Source organism: Cygnus atratus, chromosome 7, assembly GCF_013377495.2.
Source record: "Cygnus atratus isolate AKBS03 ecotype Queensland, Australia chromosome 7, CAtr_DNAZoo_HiC_assembly, whole genome shotgun sequence".
NCBI classification, from domain to species: domain Eukaryota; kingdom Metazoa; phylum Chordata; class Aves; order Anseriformes; family Anatidae; genus Cygnus; species Cygnus atratus.
The window spans coordinates 4,217,905-4,238,043 of NC_066368.1; the positions used below are offsets into that span (position 1 = coordinate 4,217,905).

At 38.8% G+C, this 20,139-nt stretch overlaps 1 protein-coding gene across 1 annotated transcript in view; it reads left to right on the plus strand.

The window, feature by feature from the left end:
• CHST15 (carbohydrate sulfotransferase 15) overlaps positions 1-20,139 on the plus strand; it is a 47,502-nt gene that overhangs the window by 13,641 nt on the left and 13,722 nt on the right. The window contains exons 2-4 of the mRNA XM_035547884.2: positions 13,877-14,952; positions 15,736-16,075; positions 19,811-19,957. Coding sequence (XP_035403777.1) covers positions 14,410-14,952; positions 15,736-16,075; positions 19,811-19,957 — 1,030 coding nt within the window. The 5' untranslated portion in view covers positions 13,877-14,409. The remainder of the gene's footprint in view (positions 1-13,876; positions 14,953-15,735; positions 16,076-19,810; positions 19,958-20,139) is intronic.

Consider the following 20,139-nt stretch of genomic DNA (forward strand, 5'->3'; position numbering starts at 1 on the left):
TTTGAAACCATAAAACTCTTTCGATACCCTTAAGAAAAAAAAAAAAAGTAGGCATAACTCAATAGCATTATTTATACAGCAGGTCAGTATGGAGCCCATTTCTCCCATTTCTCTGGACTTGAGGCATTGAAACAAGTGCCATCTCTGGAGCTGCAGTTTGATCCATCAGCTGCACCTCATGCTCCCACTGACAAGTGCACCATAACTGAAGTGTATTTCTACACCTTTATCTGCACAACACTTATGTATTCTATTTATCCTTGTTTTGTAGTAATTGGGTGTCACTTTTGAGAAATGAACTCTGCTTTCATAGAATTCTTGTGTTGTCACTTACTGACAGTGTTTTATTTTTTTCATGGTGATATTATTTATATAATGTAGTAGTGCTTAGAAACCATAAATGGGCTTGGAAGCCATTTCTTCTAGTCCTAAGACACCCTAATAAGCTCTTATTTTGGTGTAGTCTCTGCAGCAGACATATATTAAGGAATTCATTGTTTACTTCACATTACAATATCTGCTCCTAAACGCATCTGTATGCTCTTGATGCCATTTGAGTCTCCTGGGTGTCTGAAGGCCTTGAATGCATTAACAGCCTGAATCAAGTTATTGCATTAAGCTCATGAAATTAAAGAACCATATCCTTGACTCTAGGTAGAGTAAACACTAGTGTAAAAAGAGAAACCTAACAGATGGAAATGCATTTCAATACTTGGGAGGTATTTTTTGCTGGAGATGGTTTTAATTAGATATGTTAATTTGGCTAAAGTTGGGGTTTATAGTTCCTCACAAAGCTTTTAGTGGTGTGTATTCCGGAGGTGCTTCTCGTTCTTTATGGAGTTTTATAATGTCAATACCCTATCTTTTTTTTTCTGCCATTAGAAACTAAGTTTTTTGGGTTCTCATTAACAGTCATGAATCTTTTTGAAAAGCTGAATGCCCAACTGTAGTTGTTTGAATTTGTGTTGCTTTAGATTTATCTTTGAATTGCTTCAGTAAATGATTCATTTCAAGAAGTGTAACCAGCATTCCAGAACTTCTGTGGGTCTGATTTCAGCTGGGATTTCCTAAAGAGAGACTGTGGTCTTCTGTTTTGAGATAATGTTGCAGAAAAGGTTGGGGAGAGGGGGGGGAGAGTATATACCAGGTTCTTCTTGGTACATTCATCTTTATGCAGAGTTCCTCCCCTCAGTTTCTTTCTGTTGAAAATCAGTAAAGAAAGTTCTCAGATTTGTATCTTGTTTGTTTACAATCTACAGTCTGGCTAAGTGCAACATAAAGAATGCAAAGATGCCTGTGATTGTGTTATTTCCAAGTGGAAAGCAAGTACCCTGAAACCAAACACAGGCAAAATTTGTAGGAATACATGGCCACGTCCAGGGAGCCAGTGACCTAGGGGATGAAGAACAGGCTTCTATTAGCCTGGATTATGTATATCTGGATACTACAGCATTTACTTACTGGGAATTGGTCAGTCCCATACACAGCATGACTTTATCTTCACTGTTTCTGTTACAAACTAGGGTTTTTGTGCAGTTACTAGGCTAGAGTTTACTGGGTTATGAAAACTGTATCAAGAGCTGGGATTTTTTTGGGAGGATGGTGAAAGAATGAAACGTTTTCCTTCTTTTAAGTGGAAATCAGCAAATGAAGATATTTGAATTTCTTCTTAAGTTTATGGTTTAAGTAATAACCTAAAGATATGAGAGGATGATAACACGTGTTTAAGCCATGATCAAATGGCATTAGGTTTCACATCAAGCATGTGCTATGCCTACAAAGATAAGTGTTACTATCAGCAGAAAACAGAGTGTAGTGGTGCAGTAATGTCTTCAGAAAGATGGTATCTTGTAAGCTGATTAGTAAAAATTTGTTTCACTTTTGTGTAGTTAAAGAGCACGTGATATGGGTGAGCAGTACAGGCTAAGCCCTTGAAATGCTTATGAATAGCATTAGAAGACTTTGGAAGTGAGTACTGCTTGAGTAAATAATAAGTAAAAGTAAATAAATAATAAGGTGTTTATTCTTACGTAAGATGCAGTAAGTTATTGCTTAATTAGCTGTAGCCAGAAGTTACCTGTACGAATGTCATCTAGTGATACCATGTTATGCTTAGAGTTTATTTAATTAGCAATTACTTGAGAATATTTAGGCTTAGTGGGGTTCTGCTCTCGGACTGTGAGCTCTGAATTGACTTCACTTTGGAAAAAGTGTGTACCTTCTTGGTACTTTAATAGGCTGAGATTTATCTGCTGTGTTGTCACTTAAAGAATGCAAGTTGTTGAACATTTATAAAAGTTATTGCTATGCTTTTTTTTTTGTACTGAAACAAAGTCGCAGTTGTGATTTGGTTTCAATGAATAATATTTGTTAACTAATTTTTGTTTGAATTTACAAGACACTTTAATGACAAACTCCAATACTTAGTTTGTCTCTTCAGGATGCAGCTGTGTATGTTTCCTTTCACCCACTCAGTTCTAGATGAAAGATGAAATGCCCTATTCATGAAAAAGTACTTACACAGTAGTTATGTACAGATGAGATATGTTTTTCCATCCATTTTAATGTATGTCTCATGGAGAAGGTACCATATATGAGTCATAATGGTAAATTTCAGATGACAGGGTTAAGATAACAAAGCTTACAGAGAAAATTTAGTTTGGAGGTGGAGGAAAATCCCTTTCCAGTCATTAAAAATCAGAGGAAAGGCTGCTAGCATATACTCTAAAATTGTCAAAACAACACTGTTTAAAGCAATATTAAGTTTCACATCAACAAATTCCCTTCAGAAAGACTGCTTATTTATTGAAGTGTGAGGTGTGAACAAATGAATTCTAGTGGATGCCATTTTGTTGTGTCATTGCAAACAAAAATATTTTACCAAACCATAAGATAAACAGGCACTGGAGGCGTTATATTATGCATATTCTATTTATTCCATATAATAATATTCATCCCTCAAAAGCATCCTTAAATTAGCAGCTGATCTCTTACAACCCACGAGATTTAGCAATTCATACTGTATACCATTTGCAAAGTGGCAGAAAGTATTAGGGAAAGAAAGTATTTCAGCTGGTGGGAAGAATATGTTTCTCACTTTAAATCAACTTGAGGTAGCAGCTGCTAAAATTAAGTAAAATCAAACGTGTAAAAAGAACAAGACGGTAATCAGAGTAACATAGCTGTGAATGCCCACTATTTTGCAGCATGTCGAGGCTGAAAATGCTTGGCAAGACTGTTGGAAATACTCTCAGAACATTTTTCTCCCATGTGTTGGTCCTGGCCCAGTAATCAATACAAGAGACAAAGACCCATGCTGAAAATAACTCTACATCACTGAAAGATCTCTTCTTGCAGAGTCAGCTGTGCTACATTCACCCTGCATCTCTTTCTTTAATAAGAGCTATCTGGCGCTCTGAATAGGAAGATATATTTGTCTTCAACACAGTGAAGCTTTGGTGTTCATCTCACCTTAGAGGTGTGCAGATGTCTAAGTCTGAAGCAAGTCACTCAAAGCTCACGTTGCAGCCAAGTAAACATATAGGATCTCCAAGGACATGGGTCATATTTAGACTGCTTCCTCTGGATGATTTCTCTCCAGTGTCCAATGTGATCATATTGTGTGTAGATCTCTGGCATCTACTTTTCTTCTGATGAATTTCATCTCTTCTGACTTGTGCTTTTCTGAAGCGGATCGTTATGCATGAGTTTCAGCCGAAGGGCAGCATTGTTTTTTTGAGGAAGACAGAACTGGGGAATTGCCAAATGGATACTCAATAATAATCTTCCTCCCAATATAAATTTATAAAACTGCTAGATTAAATTTAGATTGATTAAACACACCTAGGAAGGTGAATTCTCCAAGAACCTGCACTTCAAAGATCTTATTTTTACAAGAGCTTTGAGAACATACTTTTTACTTGCTTTACTACGTTAATTGTACTCTTGTTTATAAGCAAAGTCTGGTAAATGGCATGAGACTTGTACTGTAATCTATATTTATATTTTTATATCTCTGCTCTTATATTTAACTTGTTAAACCCTGAAAAGAATTAGCAGTGTTTAGTTGACATAGGTACACAATTACACGGTGATCTGAGGACAAGAATAGGCTTACCAATCAGCTCCTAATAAAATAATAGAAATCAAAGGGGAAATCACATTTTCTTGTCTCAGGAATGGCAGTGTTTGGTAAATAATGTCTTCTCTTTCCAGGTTATTTTTGTAGTCGTTTCTGTGTATTGCTGTTTTAGGATCAGTACTTGGCCAAGGTATAAGTGTGTGAACACAAACAGGAGAGCTGTGCTGTCTGCTCAGGCTCTTGCTGCATGCTGTCTGACTGCCTTGAGAGCTGGACAACCTTGCAGTCTGCTTCTCTTAATGCAAGAAAGTGCTCGAGCCAAGCTCAGCTTGCTGAACTTCCCCCCACCCCCCACCCCCTCCATTGTTAATGGCTTGGTAGCACTCACTACTGCAGTATCTGCTAGTACTGTACTTGCTACATCAGGACTGTTTGGTGTCCTGATGTGAGCTTGGAGAGGACCCATGGTCTCTAAATCCGTTTGATCTCCATGGCTGGGCAGGCTGCTTTGCTGCAGAGCTGGGCAGCTTGAGCACACAGAGGATTTCTCTGTGTTCAGATAAGGTGATGGAAACAAGCATGCTGTCCTCACCAAACCCAGTTTTACATGAAAGGAAAAGCTGTATCTCCACTGAGCAAGTTGCTTCAGAAGAGCTATTTGAGTAAATTATGGCAGTGTCAGTCCAGAGACTCAACCAAGGAAGCGGGCTTGGAAGGCTGAAACTAAAGTGGGATGGGCAGCTGTCAGAAAGAAGTGCATAATGAAAAATAGCCTGCCTTTGATAAGTGAACTCTGTCAATACTGGAGCAATTCTTTGCCTCCAGAGTTTTCTAAAGATAAGTACTTATTTGTTTTTTGATTACAGCCTGCCTGTGGGGCGTGTGGGAGCTGTTTTCCCACCTGCCAATCCCTCAACCCCCTGCATTTTGTTGATTAGAAAAACTACCTGGAGTGGAAGAGCTCCATCACAGATTCACCCTTCACGTTACGTGTTTCCCTGTTGCATTAGTTCTTTTAATGGGAATGTTACCAATTTGCAGAGTGATAGTGTGGTTTTTTGCTTGAAAGTGCCTGTAAGCAAGAATTTTCATTGTTGTAAAGTATTGTGATATCCTGTGTTGAAAATGAAACTTCAACATATGTTTGAACCTATTTAATACCTAATAAAATAATTTGTGCAAGGCCAGACTAATTGCTTCTACTGTACCTGATGCTGTATTTCAGGTGGTCCCTTAATCTTTACCAGGAGCTCTTTCTTTCATTTGTTTCATAACAAAAAGAAAATAAATATAGGTAATTCAACCTGAAGAATTTTCAGTGACATTAAATCACCGAACGAGTGATTTAACCTCCTATGTCTGTTTTGATCACATTGTTGACGATGGGTGTCTTTCTGGAGATTTAAGAGTGTTTTTTTTTTTTTAGCAGGGGATAAAAGTTAACTGCCATTAACATCAATATTTTATATCTGTTCTGGCTTTTAGTGATTCAGTTGTTTTCAGTGAGGGCCTGACTGTTTTGATAGCCATTAAATAGATGTGATTTCTGCTTGCATTCTGAATACCACAACTTTCAAATCTGGTTCCAGATTTGTGGGAAAGGAATCTGTGAGCCACACAGAGTGGACACATCAATTTATCTCTGTTTTTGTGGGATGACCTCAGTGACTGTGTAGGATACGTTGGGAGATTGCTCATGGTAACTATGTGAGTAATAATAATCATAATAATAAAATAAAGATACTGAACTTTGACCCTGCATAATGCTTTTTGACTCTGGCTTAAAATGGCTTTTCTGTGAGAAGACAGACACTAGTATAATTTAGGTAAAGGTGAAGTTTTTCTACAGTGTGCTTTTTTTTTTTAATGTTCAGTATAAATCTGTCAGTACTTCTCTAGCAAGCCGCTATGTGAGATGAATAGAAACTAAGTGAAGCAAAAAGATGAATTACTGGAGATGTTGCACACTGTAATCAACAAGCTTTGATCAAGAGTTGAGAAGCTAGTTGAGTCCTAGCAAAATTCTGCTCTGAGTTACCCTTATCAATATGTGAGAACAATGTTTTGTTCCATGGTTGGAGAGGAGGAATGCCTTAAAAATATCAGTGTGAGCTCCATCCTGATGCAAGGTGAAGGATTCACCATGCCTGGGGTGCCTGGTGTCACAGGTCAGGTGGCTGGCAGCGGTGGTTTTTCTTTCAGGGCTTTTGGAACTGCTTTTCTGGAGAAGTCATTGCAGTAATGATGCTCCAGGTCCCTAAGCTTCGCTTCTGCTCTCATCTTTGACATAAATCTTGCACTGGAATTGTTTTGGAAAATGACTTTGTGTGGATCTGAGGCAGGTATCACTATGGAGGAATTACTGGCTAGACCTCATCCCCTATGTTAAATGCAGAACTACCAGCCCATTGCCTTCTAAACCTTTATGCTAGTTTAGATCTAACAGGGTCACCATGTTATGCTTTGGTATTTATCAGTAAGATGGAGGCTGGCTCTCTTTGGTTCTGTTTTATTTTCCTGTCTGGACATTTTATTCTGCATTTAACATGGAGAAATGATGGGTCTGATTCTAGATCAATTTAAGTCAGGTGAAATGCAAAGATAAAAATAACTCAGAAGTGATTAAATTTATTTATTTATTTATTTTTCACATTGAAAAATAACTTAATCTAAAAATGGACAATATCAGGCTTAATTAGCATTTTCACATTTTCAAGGTAAAACAAAAAATAACACATCAGAACATGCTGACATACAAGCAAGAAGCTATGCCTAGATCATTTCTAGGAACACACATGGACTTCAGACATAACAGGCTCCTGGGGAAGGCATTGCCCTGCTGCAGCTGGTCTAGGACAGTCTGTTGCTCCCTTTCCCACCTCCCCTCCTTTTTCCTTGCTTCTGATAATCTGTTTATTCAGGCAGTGTTCATGCCCTAATTAAGTGGTGATTCAAGCTCAGTAACTATTTCCTGAGCTCTTCAGGACAAATAAGAAGAGTAGCTCCTTATTTGATTGAAAATACTGCTGTCAATCTGATTTTAGGGGAGTTTGCTGATTTTTGCAAATAGAGGCTATCATTTGTCCCATTTTTGCATTTTCTCTGGAAGTATAGTATATTGATGAGTAAGGAATAGAGTGTGTTTGGATTAACTCTTGAGAAAGAAACCAGCTGTGTTAAGGAATGAGCCACAGTTAGTATTTGGGCAAGACTGGTGATTCAGTGGTGATTCAGGAGGTTTGTTTTGGCTTTAAAAGGCTTCAGAACTGGGTTCTTTAAAGAATATTGTATGCTTGAAAAGTCTTCAGCTGTTGTTCAACAGGTTGAATGTATGACCATGGGTTATGACCACATATTCTGGATTTTAAAATGAAACTGTTTCTCAAGTGATTGCCTTACATATGTTTGTGGTGGCTTAATATCACTTCTTGGGAGTTGCACTTTTCTTTTTTTTTTTTTTATTAGCATTTTCAAGCAAGTAGAAGAGCTATACTACAGTCTGTGATTTTCATTTATTTTCACTTTATTTATTTATCTTGCAAGGAGGTTGCAGAGAGCAATGAATCATGATTCTCATTTTTTTTGGCAGCTCTTTGATTTCTTTGAGGTAAGTAGATGTGAATTCAGGCAAAGTTTATTTCCTAAAGCGCTAACTTGAGCGGCCAAATGAGTACAATAAGCAGGATAGAGCAAATATACAATTATTCCTTTCTTTTCATGAGCAGTTTTTTTATGTCCAGTTTTTATGGCTTCCACTGTTTTGTTTATTGAACCAGTACTGCCTACTCACCAGCAGGATGAACTTCCTCACGTTGCTTGAACAAATACCTTGGCTTGCTCTGAAAACACCATGTTCGAGAGCAAAACCTTTGTGCAGCCTGCAATCTTGCTCAGTCCTTATCCTGTCCAGTAAGGATAGAACAGGGAAGCAACAGAGCAAGAACATGAACTTCTCTTGTGTTTCTGTATATTAATAGTTCTAGGTTTTGGCTTTTATTGAGAACTATGAAGATTTCTTGTGAAAAAAATGCCCTTCTTTCTCAGGTGTAATAAACGCATCAGCAGACAAAACCTTAATGGGATGCCAGACATGGGTGGCAACAGGAAAATGGACAGAGAAAAAAAAGAAAGTGTCATTTTGTGAGACTGGAGAGCCTGTCTGTGGGAACTATATCTGAGAGATGTGCTTTGGCTGGGCTTCACCACTTCCACCCTGAGACTCTGTGGATTATTTTGTAACTTGTCCTAGACATTCACATTTTCAGGCTGTGACCTTCCCAACAGGACAATCTTCCTGGGTCAGATCTTCAAATGGCACATACATCTCTGTCCCTGTCTCTGGTCATGACCAGTAATAAATGCCCAGTGAAAGAGTGTAAAGCAGGTATTTATAGATTTCTCCCAGCCCCATATTTCTATCTTGTGGGAACTGGAAAAAGCAACCGCTGATAGATTTATTCTCCATTAATTGTCTAATGTCTTTTAAATGCATTCAAACTTTTGGCCCTGATGAGTTCCACATTTTAATTATATTGTGTGAAGAGAGGAAACAAAGTGATGTAGCTCCACTGACATCAAACAGAGAAACACTGTTATACATCAAGCTGGGAAGCGTGTTACCGGTCTACCTGAAGTGTGTTTATAATAGGTTCACAGCATGCCACTCTTTCATGTGGTAGCAGGAAAAGCTGAGCATGTCTAAAAGTAACAAGGCTAGTATAAAATTTAGACTTAAGCGTACTACCAAAAGTTCACTTTGTCTTCATTTTAAAGAATTATGGAAAAAGGAAAGCACATTAAAAATTGAAGCTTGTGACCTGAAAAATAGAAGTCATATGCTGAGACGTCCAGAAGATGTGTGCGCACCTGTAAAATCTATTCCATCTGGTTTATCTTATTCATTGAGGAGGAGAATTTTAGTTATACGACTGAGCATATGAAAGTAATGTATTTTCATAGTCATTTTGATTACAGTATTCCCTTACAGTTCTTTAAGAGAACGTAGAAGGATTATATTAAATCTTTATTTAAAAGAAATATAACAAATTTTGAATTATGTAGGTATGTATGAAAATATGTGAGCAATAAAAAATATTGCATGTTTTATTCTTCATGGGATTTATCTTTTTAGCTGTCCTTAGGACAATAAATAAGGCATAGTGGGTACTCCATTTTCAGTAGGTTTATTGCTAGGCTGTAGTGGGCAGCTCTGCCTTGTGCTGATTTTGATGTACCTGTAGGTGTACCTGTCAGTACTCTGGTCTTCTGCAGCCTGCACGGGGCAAGCAGGAGTCCTCTGACCATTCAGCCTGGGCAATACTGGGCAGTTTTATGTGAAGTGGGAGTTGCACAGGGAAACTAGAAAGGAAAAAGTCGTTTTTTTGCCTGTTAAAAACTTTATTTGCCTATTAAATCCTCTGTTGTCTGTAAATATATTTGTTAGGTTAAGTCTTCCTCAGTTGAAATCTGTAGTGTAGGTCCTGTTGGCTTCAGTGGGAGTTTGCTGAAATCTGAGGTAGCTATTTGAAGAGTTTTTGTTTGTTTTTTTTCCCCCCTCCTCATTCTGATGTGTCATCTCTTATGTTCATTCTTATGTCCCCGTTTCCTACTTAGGAGATTCCCCCAAACCCTCATTTTTATGAGGAGGATTACTTTTGGCCAAGGTGCTTGAAAAGGTTTATGTTGATTCCTGCTTTGTAAGCTGGTATATATTTATGTACAGCAGAAAAATACCGCATAGACATGATCATAAATAATTCACCATTCATCTCAACAAGAGGAAATTACATGCTACATTATTCAAGAATGTACAAAGATACTGCTTGTTGTGTAAAGAGAGTAATATTCTGCCAGTGAGCTGACAGCAGTTTTGCAACTAAAATAAAAAGACATAAATGGTTTTATTACCAACTCAAGTCTCACAGCTTTTCTTCTGTCTGCAATTCACTTTCTTCTACTGTCAGTATTGAAATACAAAAAAGGTAAAGTATATCTGTGATTATGACTGCTGGAAATGCTGAGTGGAAGAAACAACGAAGAGATACTTTAGATTGCTTGATTTTGTGGGATGAATGAGGAAAACATGGGCTTCTTGCACTGAGGAAGATCCTGGCCTTCTGGGTGTGCATTCTTCATTGCACAGTGAAAGACTGGGGAATGTATTTAATTAAAACTTCTTGGTAAAGAGAAGGGAGTGGCTGTAGGGAATTATATCCTGGCTTTTGTGTGTTTATTACAGTAGTTTTTTAGTTTTTTTTTTAATTTTTATATTGCATGACCATGACAGTGGGAAGTCATATAGAATGGTACGTCTGCAACTAACAGTTTTTTTTAAAAAAAAAAAAAATCAACAAAACAAAAGCCCTCTCTCTATTCTATTAGCTGAGTAATATATCATATTGCCCAGTGATAGATCTTCAAAGAGATCATCTAATAAAACAACCTGTTGTAGTGCATATGCATAAGCTGGCAGAATTATGGTTACTTGTGGAACTTTAAATTTTTTCTCCTGACTGGTGTGATTAAGATCTCAGTTTTACTGGGGCCTAAGCATATTTTTTTTTCCTTCCCTTGTATCACCTTCCCAATAAAGCATTTTCCTCAGCTTTCAAAAGTGCAGTTAGTAAGATTTTTCCTTGACTTTGTAATATGTATACTGCAGTTTCATGAGAAGTGTCTGCACCTATTAAGAGTTCAATAAATTTTGGTCCATTTTATTAACATGCAAATGGACAGAATAAGACTGAGAAGCTTATGCAATGTTTCTAAGATCCTGTGATCTGAATCCATCAATGTATCTCTGATAGTTCTTTTTAAAAATTTGAGAAATAATGTCAAATACACAAGTTTTGAATTGATTCTGCAAGAGTGTATGGGATAAATTTGTTCAATCCATAACACTGTGAAAGTTTCAGGTGTTTGTTAGAAGAGGACTGGAAAATAAAATGGATTTTCTGTTAATAGTGCACAGTAACTGGTCCCTCTAAAAATACATAGCATGGGGCTGGGAGGAGACTGAGATACTCGTTGGGTATCGTTGACTTTGGGGTGGAAGGACTGCACAAAGATATAAAAGTAGCACCTAAAATGCTTAATTGTACTGATGCTGTAGAGTTCCTTTTGGTTACCCAGGTTTTTTTATAGTTACCGCTGTAACCTGCTGCTTGTTCTTTGTGCATCTTTCTAAAAAGGTGCCTCTTTCAGCTCCCTTTTCTTTTCAGGGCCCTTGTTTCCATCCCGTCTTTTTGCAGTCTTTTCTGGGGGAAGGAACTCTCTCGGAAACTCTGTTCTAGCCCCAATGGATAATACCCAACTCTGCCCTTCCTGAGTCTCCTCCTGACTCCATTTCTTTCCCAGTGAAAATCTTTGCTCAGGTGCCTTATTACCTTGCATTTTGACTTGCAAAGTGGAAACTTTTTCACTTGTCAGAACCTCCCTTTCTCATCCTCCCTTTCTCTGGCAATTTTGACTGTCCATGTCATTTGGAGAACTGCTGAGCTCTTCTTACTTTAAATCTTGGATCCTTCTCTCCCCATTATGGTGCTGTCGAGGAAGTGGAGGCGTTGGGGGGAGTGGATCGCTGCTCTCACGGAGTCCACGTGAGGATGGACAAGGAGTATCACAGAGACAGAGCCTCACAGCACCTTCATTCCCAGGGACTAAAGGGAAGTTGTGTCTTTACTGGGTGACAGAAGCCAAAATAAATGTTGACCTTCAGAGGCATAACTGCTTCTTTATTTTTCAGCATCTTTTTCTTTACCTTCTCATTCTGTCCAAGTTTACTGCTTTGTTTCTGACTTTTCAAAATTGTTTTAAAATATTTCCTGTCGTAGAATGGCTCGGTTTGGAAGGGACCTTAAAGATCATCCAACTCCAACTCCCCTGCCCCCATAGGCAGGGGTGCCACCCACTAGAGCAGGTTGGCCAAGGCCCCTCCAGCCTGGCCTTGAACACCTCCAGGGATGGGCCATCCACAGCTTCTCTGGGCAGCCTGTTCCAGTGCCTCACTACCCTTACAGTGAAGAATTTCTTGTAATGTCTAATCTATATCTATGTTCTTTTAATTTAATGCTGTTTCCCACTTCATCATTATCTATCTGAGTAAACAGTCCCTCTCCATCCTTTTTATAAGACCCCTTCAAGTATTGAAAGGCTACAAAGAAGTCTCCCCAGAGCCTTCTCTTCTCAAGGCTGAACATCCCCAACTCTCTTAGCCTTTCTTCATAGGAGAGGTGCTCCAGCCCTCTGATCATCTTTGTGGCCCTTCTCTAGACTCACTGTAACAGATTCACATCTTTCTTGTGATGGGGGCCACAAACCTGGATGCACTATTCTAGGTGGGGCCTCACAAGGGCAGAGTAGAGGGGGACAATCAGCTCCCTCGACCTAGTGATCACGACTCTTTTGATGCAGCCTTAGGATGAGTTGGGCTTCTGGGCTGTCATTAGTTCCCAAACGAAAGTAATTCTTGGAATTTTTAAAAATAGGTAATATAAGTATTATCTAGTATATGGAAGCACATGTATTATCTGTGAATTTTGTATTTGATAATCTCTGTTTTGAGAAACTGGATTTGTTTTTGACTTTAAAATGTGGGTAGTTCCAGGAAGTTATTTAATAAGCTACAAAAACAGAAAGTCTAGAGGAACTATGCATAAATATGCTGTAATTCAGACCATCCTTTTGAAAGCTGATGACTTGTTTGTGAATTTGTACATCTCTGCTCTGAATTCTGTCTGGAAAGCCAGGCATGAATGCTGTCAAAGGCAGACACAAATACTTCTAACCAACTCTAGTCACTTTTTGGCTATGAGCGAGCAACTGTGCTAATGAAGTGGTTAGAGGAGGATAGCACATGTCCTGTGCAGCAGGGTCCTTTAACCTGCGTGGATGTGGAGGCCTCCGTGAGACCCATGAGTGCTCAAGTCCTTGGAGCAAGGGGGCATCCACTCATGTGGTCGTTTCTGCACAACCTCTCCTGTACTGAAGTGCAATCATTTAAGAGGATTTTCTGGATCAGGGCCTTGTCTTGAAATTGCAGTACTGATTGTACATTTCATTTAACTAACACATCTTGCCATTTTTATTGAGTGATATCTTGTCAAAATGTATTTGAAAGGTAATGCTGAAAGCATCTTAGTGCCTTTGCAGTGCATCGCTGGTGGTTGCTCTTGTCCCAGAACCACTTGTTCCAGAAAACAAAGATCCTGATAGGAGTTTTTGCTTATGTCTATTATTTAATCTCTTAAATTTACTGAATGTTTTATTTGTGGCTTTTTTTATTTGTTGTTTGGCTGTCTTCCCAACGTGCTTGAAAGCATACTGTTGTCTTATCTCTACCTTGTCCTCTTACCTGGGTTCCTGCCCCACTTCAGGAAAGTTAATTTAAGGTCCCTGTGCACAGATACAGGGTGAACATTTAAACCTGTGTTATTGGCTACTGTCCAAAAATGCTTTCAGACTTAAAGAGCAGATTAAAAGCTGTTATAGAGGTTAGTGAGCAGGTGATGTAGGTAGAGTAGTGTTACCTGTGTCAACAACTGTTTGCTGATGTGAGTAGGTGGGTGACTGAAAATAAATGGCAACTCACTGCGGGCTTGAAGCCAAGCGTTTCCTGGGCTTAATATCATGAGTGCTGCAATTAATATACTTAACAAACAGAAGGCATCTTTCAAACGGTAGTGTGAAATTACTTGTGATGGATTGCAGTTTTGCTATGACCTTGAATGAAGGTGAATATAGATATTACTCAGTTTGCTCTTCTGTGTGTGTCAACACACTTTTTTTTTTCTTTAGGTTGCACAATGCACATCTTTGAGAACATCTCTGGGACAATGATGCTTCCAGGAGCAGAAGTCTGATTTGGAACCTGCTTGTTTTAAGAATATCTGGGAATTTCTATGCATATTTGCTTATTCCAACGTAAATCAGAGGACAATGAATTCTTTTTATTTTTTGCATATTTTCATGCCAAGTAACAAATTTTCTTCTTTCCCGTTCTGTTCAATGGGAAAAACTTGAGCCAGTTGTGTAGCTGATTTTTATTTTGCCACATTCCTCCTCCTGAGCCAAATTCTTGGAAAACGCGTCTACAATACATCTATTTTTGTAGTTGGATTTATTTTTTTTTCCTCCTGTATATGTCATATTTCGTTTCTGGAGTTCTTTTAACTGTTCTGGTTTGAACCTGCCCTTTTGTGTCACTGAGAATTCATAGAATCACTCAAGGAATTAAATAATTTCAGACTTGCAGAAGATGACTCATATGCTTCAGAAACATTTTTGTGGCTGTGCTTGGCTCATTAATACAGGAGTTTAACAGTACTAATATGAAGCATTGCATTAATTGTTGCATACATTTATTACCAAATGACTTGCACAGACAGTGTTTCAGATGCCGTGGACCTAGCCATAATAACCAGAAGTGTCCCGTTTGCAAAGGAGAAAATAAAAACCATTTGTACGCTGATAGCAAGCAGATGAAGTTGCTTGCAGTTTTGGAAGTAAGGACTGATCACAGTGAAAGCTGGCATGGATTTCCCTGCTTGAAGAAGGGGAAGCTATGCAGCTTAATATTTGGGTTGATTATAATGACTCTAGTGATGGCATCCTATGTACTGACTGGAGCCAAACATGGCCTGTTGTTAATACCGTCTCCCTTCCATTACGGAGCTTTTACTAGCAATCCGAGCTTAATGGACAATGAAAGCCTTAGTGACATGAAAGACCATTACCAGTCTTCTAAAATTAATATTTCATATGTAAAGGATTATCCAAGCATTAAATTAATTATTGACACTATTTCTTCAAAGATAGAGTTTATAACAAGACAGCGCCCTGATTTAGAAGAGCTGAGGAAACAAGAGCCACATGTAAGTATGAGTTAAAGTGTGTCTGAAATTAATGCGTGCTGGTTTATTTCAAGAATTTGGCGTCAATCTTTTGCTAAGATAAAAACAGTGCAGATGCTCTGATGTTCGTATTGTGATTTATACCACCTGGAGCCTCCTTATTTATACCAGTTGAAGAGCTGATGTTATAGATCAAGTCCTTCAGAGTCAGAGGCAAAATGGATGGGCTATATAAATGGTCTTGACACCTGAAACAAAAAATCAGGCAGTCTTCCGGCAGCTGTACACTCTCATTGAATTGAGAACCTTGTCTCACCCAAAATCATTCTGAGTTAGTCAGATTTGCCAGTCACCTAAAGTGATAAATAAGAAGGGAGACTTTCTAACTACCTGTGTGCATTCCTGAAAAACTGGTTATTGCAAACCTTGTGTTTCAGAATTAACAACTGGAAGTTAATTTGTATATTACAACTTTGACTTTAAAAATTAATTCCTGGGGTGGTGGGGGATGTTGGGTTTTGTTAATCTGCCTTCTGGCCTTAAATTCAAAGGATTTTTAAACGTGCTTCTCTCCCAGTCCAACTGTTTGCACTGGAGTTTTTTCCAGTGCCATCAGAAGTAAGTTAAGTCAATTTCTTAGTTTAAATACTTTTTTTTTTTTTTAAATATATGTAAAACAAGGTGGGGGGGCAGGGGATGTTAATGATAATGTTTCTATTGTGTTGTATCATTGTGCTAAGTTAGAAAAATATAACTGCCACTTTTTTTCTGCCTTGACTGAAATTATTGTTCTTTATGTTGCAGATGTTTTCTGTAATTCCTAATAAATTCCTTCCAAATAGCAAGAACCCTTGTTGGTATGAAGAGTACAGAGGAAACACAACCACAGATCCTTATACAACGAACTCCTATGCACTGTATTCAAAGCGTTTTCGAACCATATTTGATTACCTCAGGAAGGTATTTTGGAACCACTTGTACCATTACAAGGACAAGCACTACCGGCTGCGCTGCCTCCCCCACTTCTACATCATCGGCCAGCCCAAATGTGGGACAACAGACTTGTACGATAGGCTCAGACTGCACCCTGACGTTCGGTTCTCAGCAATCAAAGAGCCACACTGGTGGACAAGAAAGCGGTTTGGTGAGTAAACGTGCCCTCTGGTATTCAGGAGGGTGGTCTATGAAGCTTTGATGTTACTTGTATGTATCTGGGGTGAATTATATGGATTTGGTCCATATTGGTTTACCTTGAAACAACTGAAGGTGATGGATATTCAATAGGTTCTAGCCTGCTTCTGCTTAATATTGTTTTGGGTTAAACCTTTCAAGATGATGCACATTAAATTTGGTTTCATTGCAGTGGATTGGAAAAGTCTAGAAAAATATAAAAACACTGGATAAAACCAACTATGTTTTGTAAAAGCAAGAAAAGGAACAGTTAGGTTGTGATAAGAGGTTTAAAGAATAGTGGTAATAATTTTACCATGCAAAATTTTTCTGTGAAGCATGAATAAACGATGGGTCATTATTTGATACATGAGTGTCTTCTGTCCTTGTGATTCAGTAAATACAACTGTGTATTATAGTCGCAGCTTCACTAGTGTTACAGTTCTAGTCAAATGCTCTGTGTGAGACATCTCGCTCCCACGGAGGAACGTGGATGTATTCCTAATGCTCTTTTCCTGAGTGACATCAGTATTTTAGGAAATGGTTCTTCATCTCTGAAGGCAGAATGGAACAGCTGAGGTTGTGGCTGCTTCTTCAAAGCGTGTCTGAAAACCATGGGCCTGAATGCATTGTTTTATCCAACTGAAGTGTTTATATCTTTCTTGTTCTCTCTTCTGTGGGTACCAAGGCAGGTCAATCTTGTGGCTAAAGACTGGATGAGACTCAGAAGGTCCAAGTTCAGTTCTTGACTTTACTGTGTGCTTACTGCTTTCCTCTAAATGCAGGCATATATAGTACTTGCTTTATTTCACCCAGGCTTTGTGTTTTCTCACAGTAATGGTGGTTGGGTCTAGCTGCTAAGTTCTAGGATGTTGATATCAAAGTTCACAGGCTTTTCAGTGGTATTATTGTTTCCCAGAAGATGCTGGTTATTTTACGACGTTATCTTTCCTTCCGTATGTGATTTGCTGTGCTTTAATGCAGCCATTGCCTTTGGAGCAAGGGAAAACCTAGCATTGTAGGGTAGATCAGTTGATGAAGCCTTTACATCACTACTTCCCTGTGGTGCTTTTCCTGAGCTTCCTTGAAATCAGAAACTCTCTCTCCTAATGAACTGCCATGGCTAACATTAGGCTGATTTCTGAGGGACTGGGACACCTGCAGTGCTGCCTCTGTGCTTTATTTTGGGGTTGTACCTTCAATTCATTCCCATACACATGGTGTTACCATTTCCATCTCCCTTCTTTTTGTCTTGAAGCCCTGAAAAACCCTTGAGCTCCTGCAGATGGGGGGGTTTGATCGTTGCTGTTTGGCTCAGTCACAGATCTGGGATTCTTAATTTCTTATACAGAAATGGCTTAGCTGTGTTCTTGGGGTTTGTTTTCTTCCTTTGAAAGTGCCGTGAGAAAGTGGCTCGTACCAAACCCACAGTGGTGTTTCATATGTAGTGCACCACAAAGCTAGTGCAGAAACAGCGAGCTTGGCTTCTTTTGTCTCTAATACAATTAACCCTCTTCAATGTATTGTAGACATTTAGAAAATGTTTCATATAAATTAAGAGTTAAAGCAATATGATGAAATACAGTTTTGCTTTCAAGATAATTGTCTCCAGTACTGGAGATACAGGAGGTACTAGTGTGAATGAAAGAGCTGGGCTAGTTGCAAAGTCAAAGAAAAGAAGCATTGTGGTGCCTCCTGAAGTCCCCTGAGAAGGAGTTCATTCATCACAGTCAGTGGCTGACTGAAAATGAATGATAAGAATTGCCTCATGACCTGCAGGTGGAAAGTCAGATCAATGAGGAAAGTGGATTTGAGACTTGGACACCTTCCAGTGCGAATGCCGTGCTGCTTGTTTCTGGGTGTCTGGATGCAGGGACCATCAGCAAAACCATCTGTGGAAGATTGTCTTCCAGAAGAGTGCTGGCAGGAAAGGCAGAAGCAAACTCTCAAGTGATACACTAAGCTAAAATCCTTGATGCTAAATGTGTATCTACACTTACTGTAGTCTTAACAGCAATGTTTGCAATTCATGGTGGAGGAGGCTGTGCACTCAGTCTCACTAAAGCTAAGACAGTTGCTCAGAAGTGGACCAACTGAACAGGCAACCATAAGAAGTCAGTTTGGAATGAGTGTAATTTGAGAACAAGGATGAATTCCAGACTCAGTGCTGGCACTCACAAACCTTCCACATGCATGACCTTGTGGACAGTCACTGGGGGGCCTGCAGCAGATCCACAAAGAGAATTTTCTTTCCATAATCACTTTGTTTGTTTGTTTGTTTGTTTTTAAAGCTGAAGAATGAGGAAAGTTTGCAGAGCTTGGCATCTTATGGAAGTAAGATCTATAGAGATGACCTTCCAGCCATCTCAGGCAGTCTGCCATACAGAAAAAATAAATTTTAATTCTTTCTGCCCCCAAAGTACTTTAGATAATGGTTGCTATTCAGCAAAATGAGAAAAAAAAAAAAAAAAAAAAAAAAAAAAAACAAGTAGGCTAACGAATGAAATTGAGACAGCCCTCTTTAAAAGCCAGCTTGTGGATATGACTTCTATGCTGCTGGTTATTATCTTGTTTAGTTTGTAACACTTATCTGGAGAAGAAAGTCTTTGTTCTATGGCATTCCCTGATTCAGGGATTTTTATAAGACAGACTAGTTTCAGCTGAAGCTAAACAACCCTCCTGGGAAGGTCCCTTTTCACAAATCACAACTTTCCCGTTCTGCTGGGATGGTTGATGCTCTACAGGACTTTGTCCCAGCTTGACTGTCTCTCTTTCCTGGCTCTTAGCCACAGCTGCTGCTCGCATGAGCGGGGTGGCAACAAATCAAGGCAGTCTGTAGCACCATGCATTTTTGAGCCTTTTTTTTTTTTTTTCCTCCTTTAAAAACAAAACAAAATACACTGCTAAGCTTTTCTCCAACTTTGTTAAATCTAACTTTCCTAAAGGGGAAAATCAGAGGAAATAAGCAAAAGGACCCTCTTGTTGAGCTTTTCTCTCACATAAATGATAATTACCTGCCTTGCAGGAACAGAAAATGAGAGCCAAGGAGTCCTGCTCTATGCCCTTAGTTTTGTTCCCACTTGGTTGTTTTCCTTGACCTCTGTCTGGCTGAGAAATGTGGCTCACAATGTTGAGAAATGCAGGGAAAAGGCTGATGATATTGAATGCACCCTACAGCACATGGAGGGATAGGAAAAAAAGTTACTGTCGTGGAGCCTTGCTTTCTTACTTCTGAAAGATAAAGACATGAATAATTTCCCTGTTTTCTGACTTTGATAAGTGCACATCAATTTACATATTTGGCATCAGAGTCTGTTCTTAGTCTCAATACAGTAAATCTAGTTGGAGTCCATATTACTCCAGTTTATACCAGTGAAAATGAAAGCAGAATTTTGTCTTTTATATTCATTCATTCTAAATGCTAAATTTTGAAGAAAATAAATGCAAGCTATTCATGCAGAAACAATAAAAAAAATACTTAAGATATTCATATCACTATGAATTTATGGCTTAATCGTGTAATATCTTGAATCTCAGTTACTCCATTATTGACTCTTTTATCTGAGTGCTACATTTCATGGCTCTAATTCTGTGCCAATGTTAGCTGGCTCAGATCCAGCAATGTCAAGGAAGCTGTCTTGATGTACACCAACAGTTAATCTTGCTTTGCTATTATTTTTTTAAACTTCTCTCTTTTCACTGTTTTTAGGAATCATTCGTCTGAGGGATGGATTTCACGATCGCTACCCAGTGGAAGATTACCTTGATCTGTTTGACTTAGCAGCACATCAAATTCAGGGCGTACTCCAGAGTGAAGCAGCAAAAGAGCACAGCAAGACGAATAACATCATAATTGGTAGGGCAAATACAGCTTCTGAAATGTGTTTTCATCTCTGTGTTTGTAGCATCCGTACTGTAGGCATGAAAAGGGCATTTTCTCAGGGGTGACTGGTTCACTGCATGGGGCCACTGATGCCTGTTTCCCCTGCTGTGCATGGATAGTGCAGAAGTTCTTATCTTGAGAAAGATGCCTGAGAA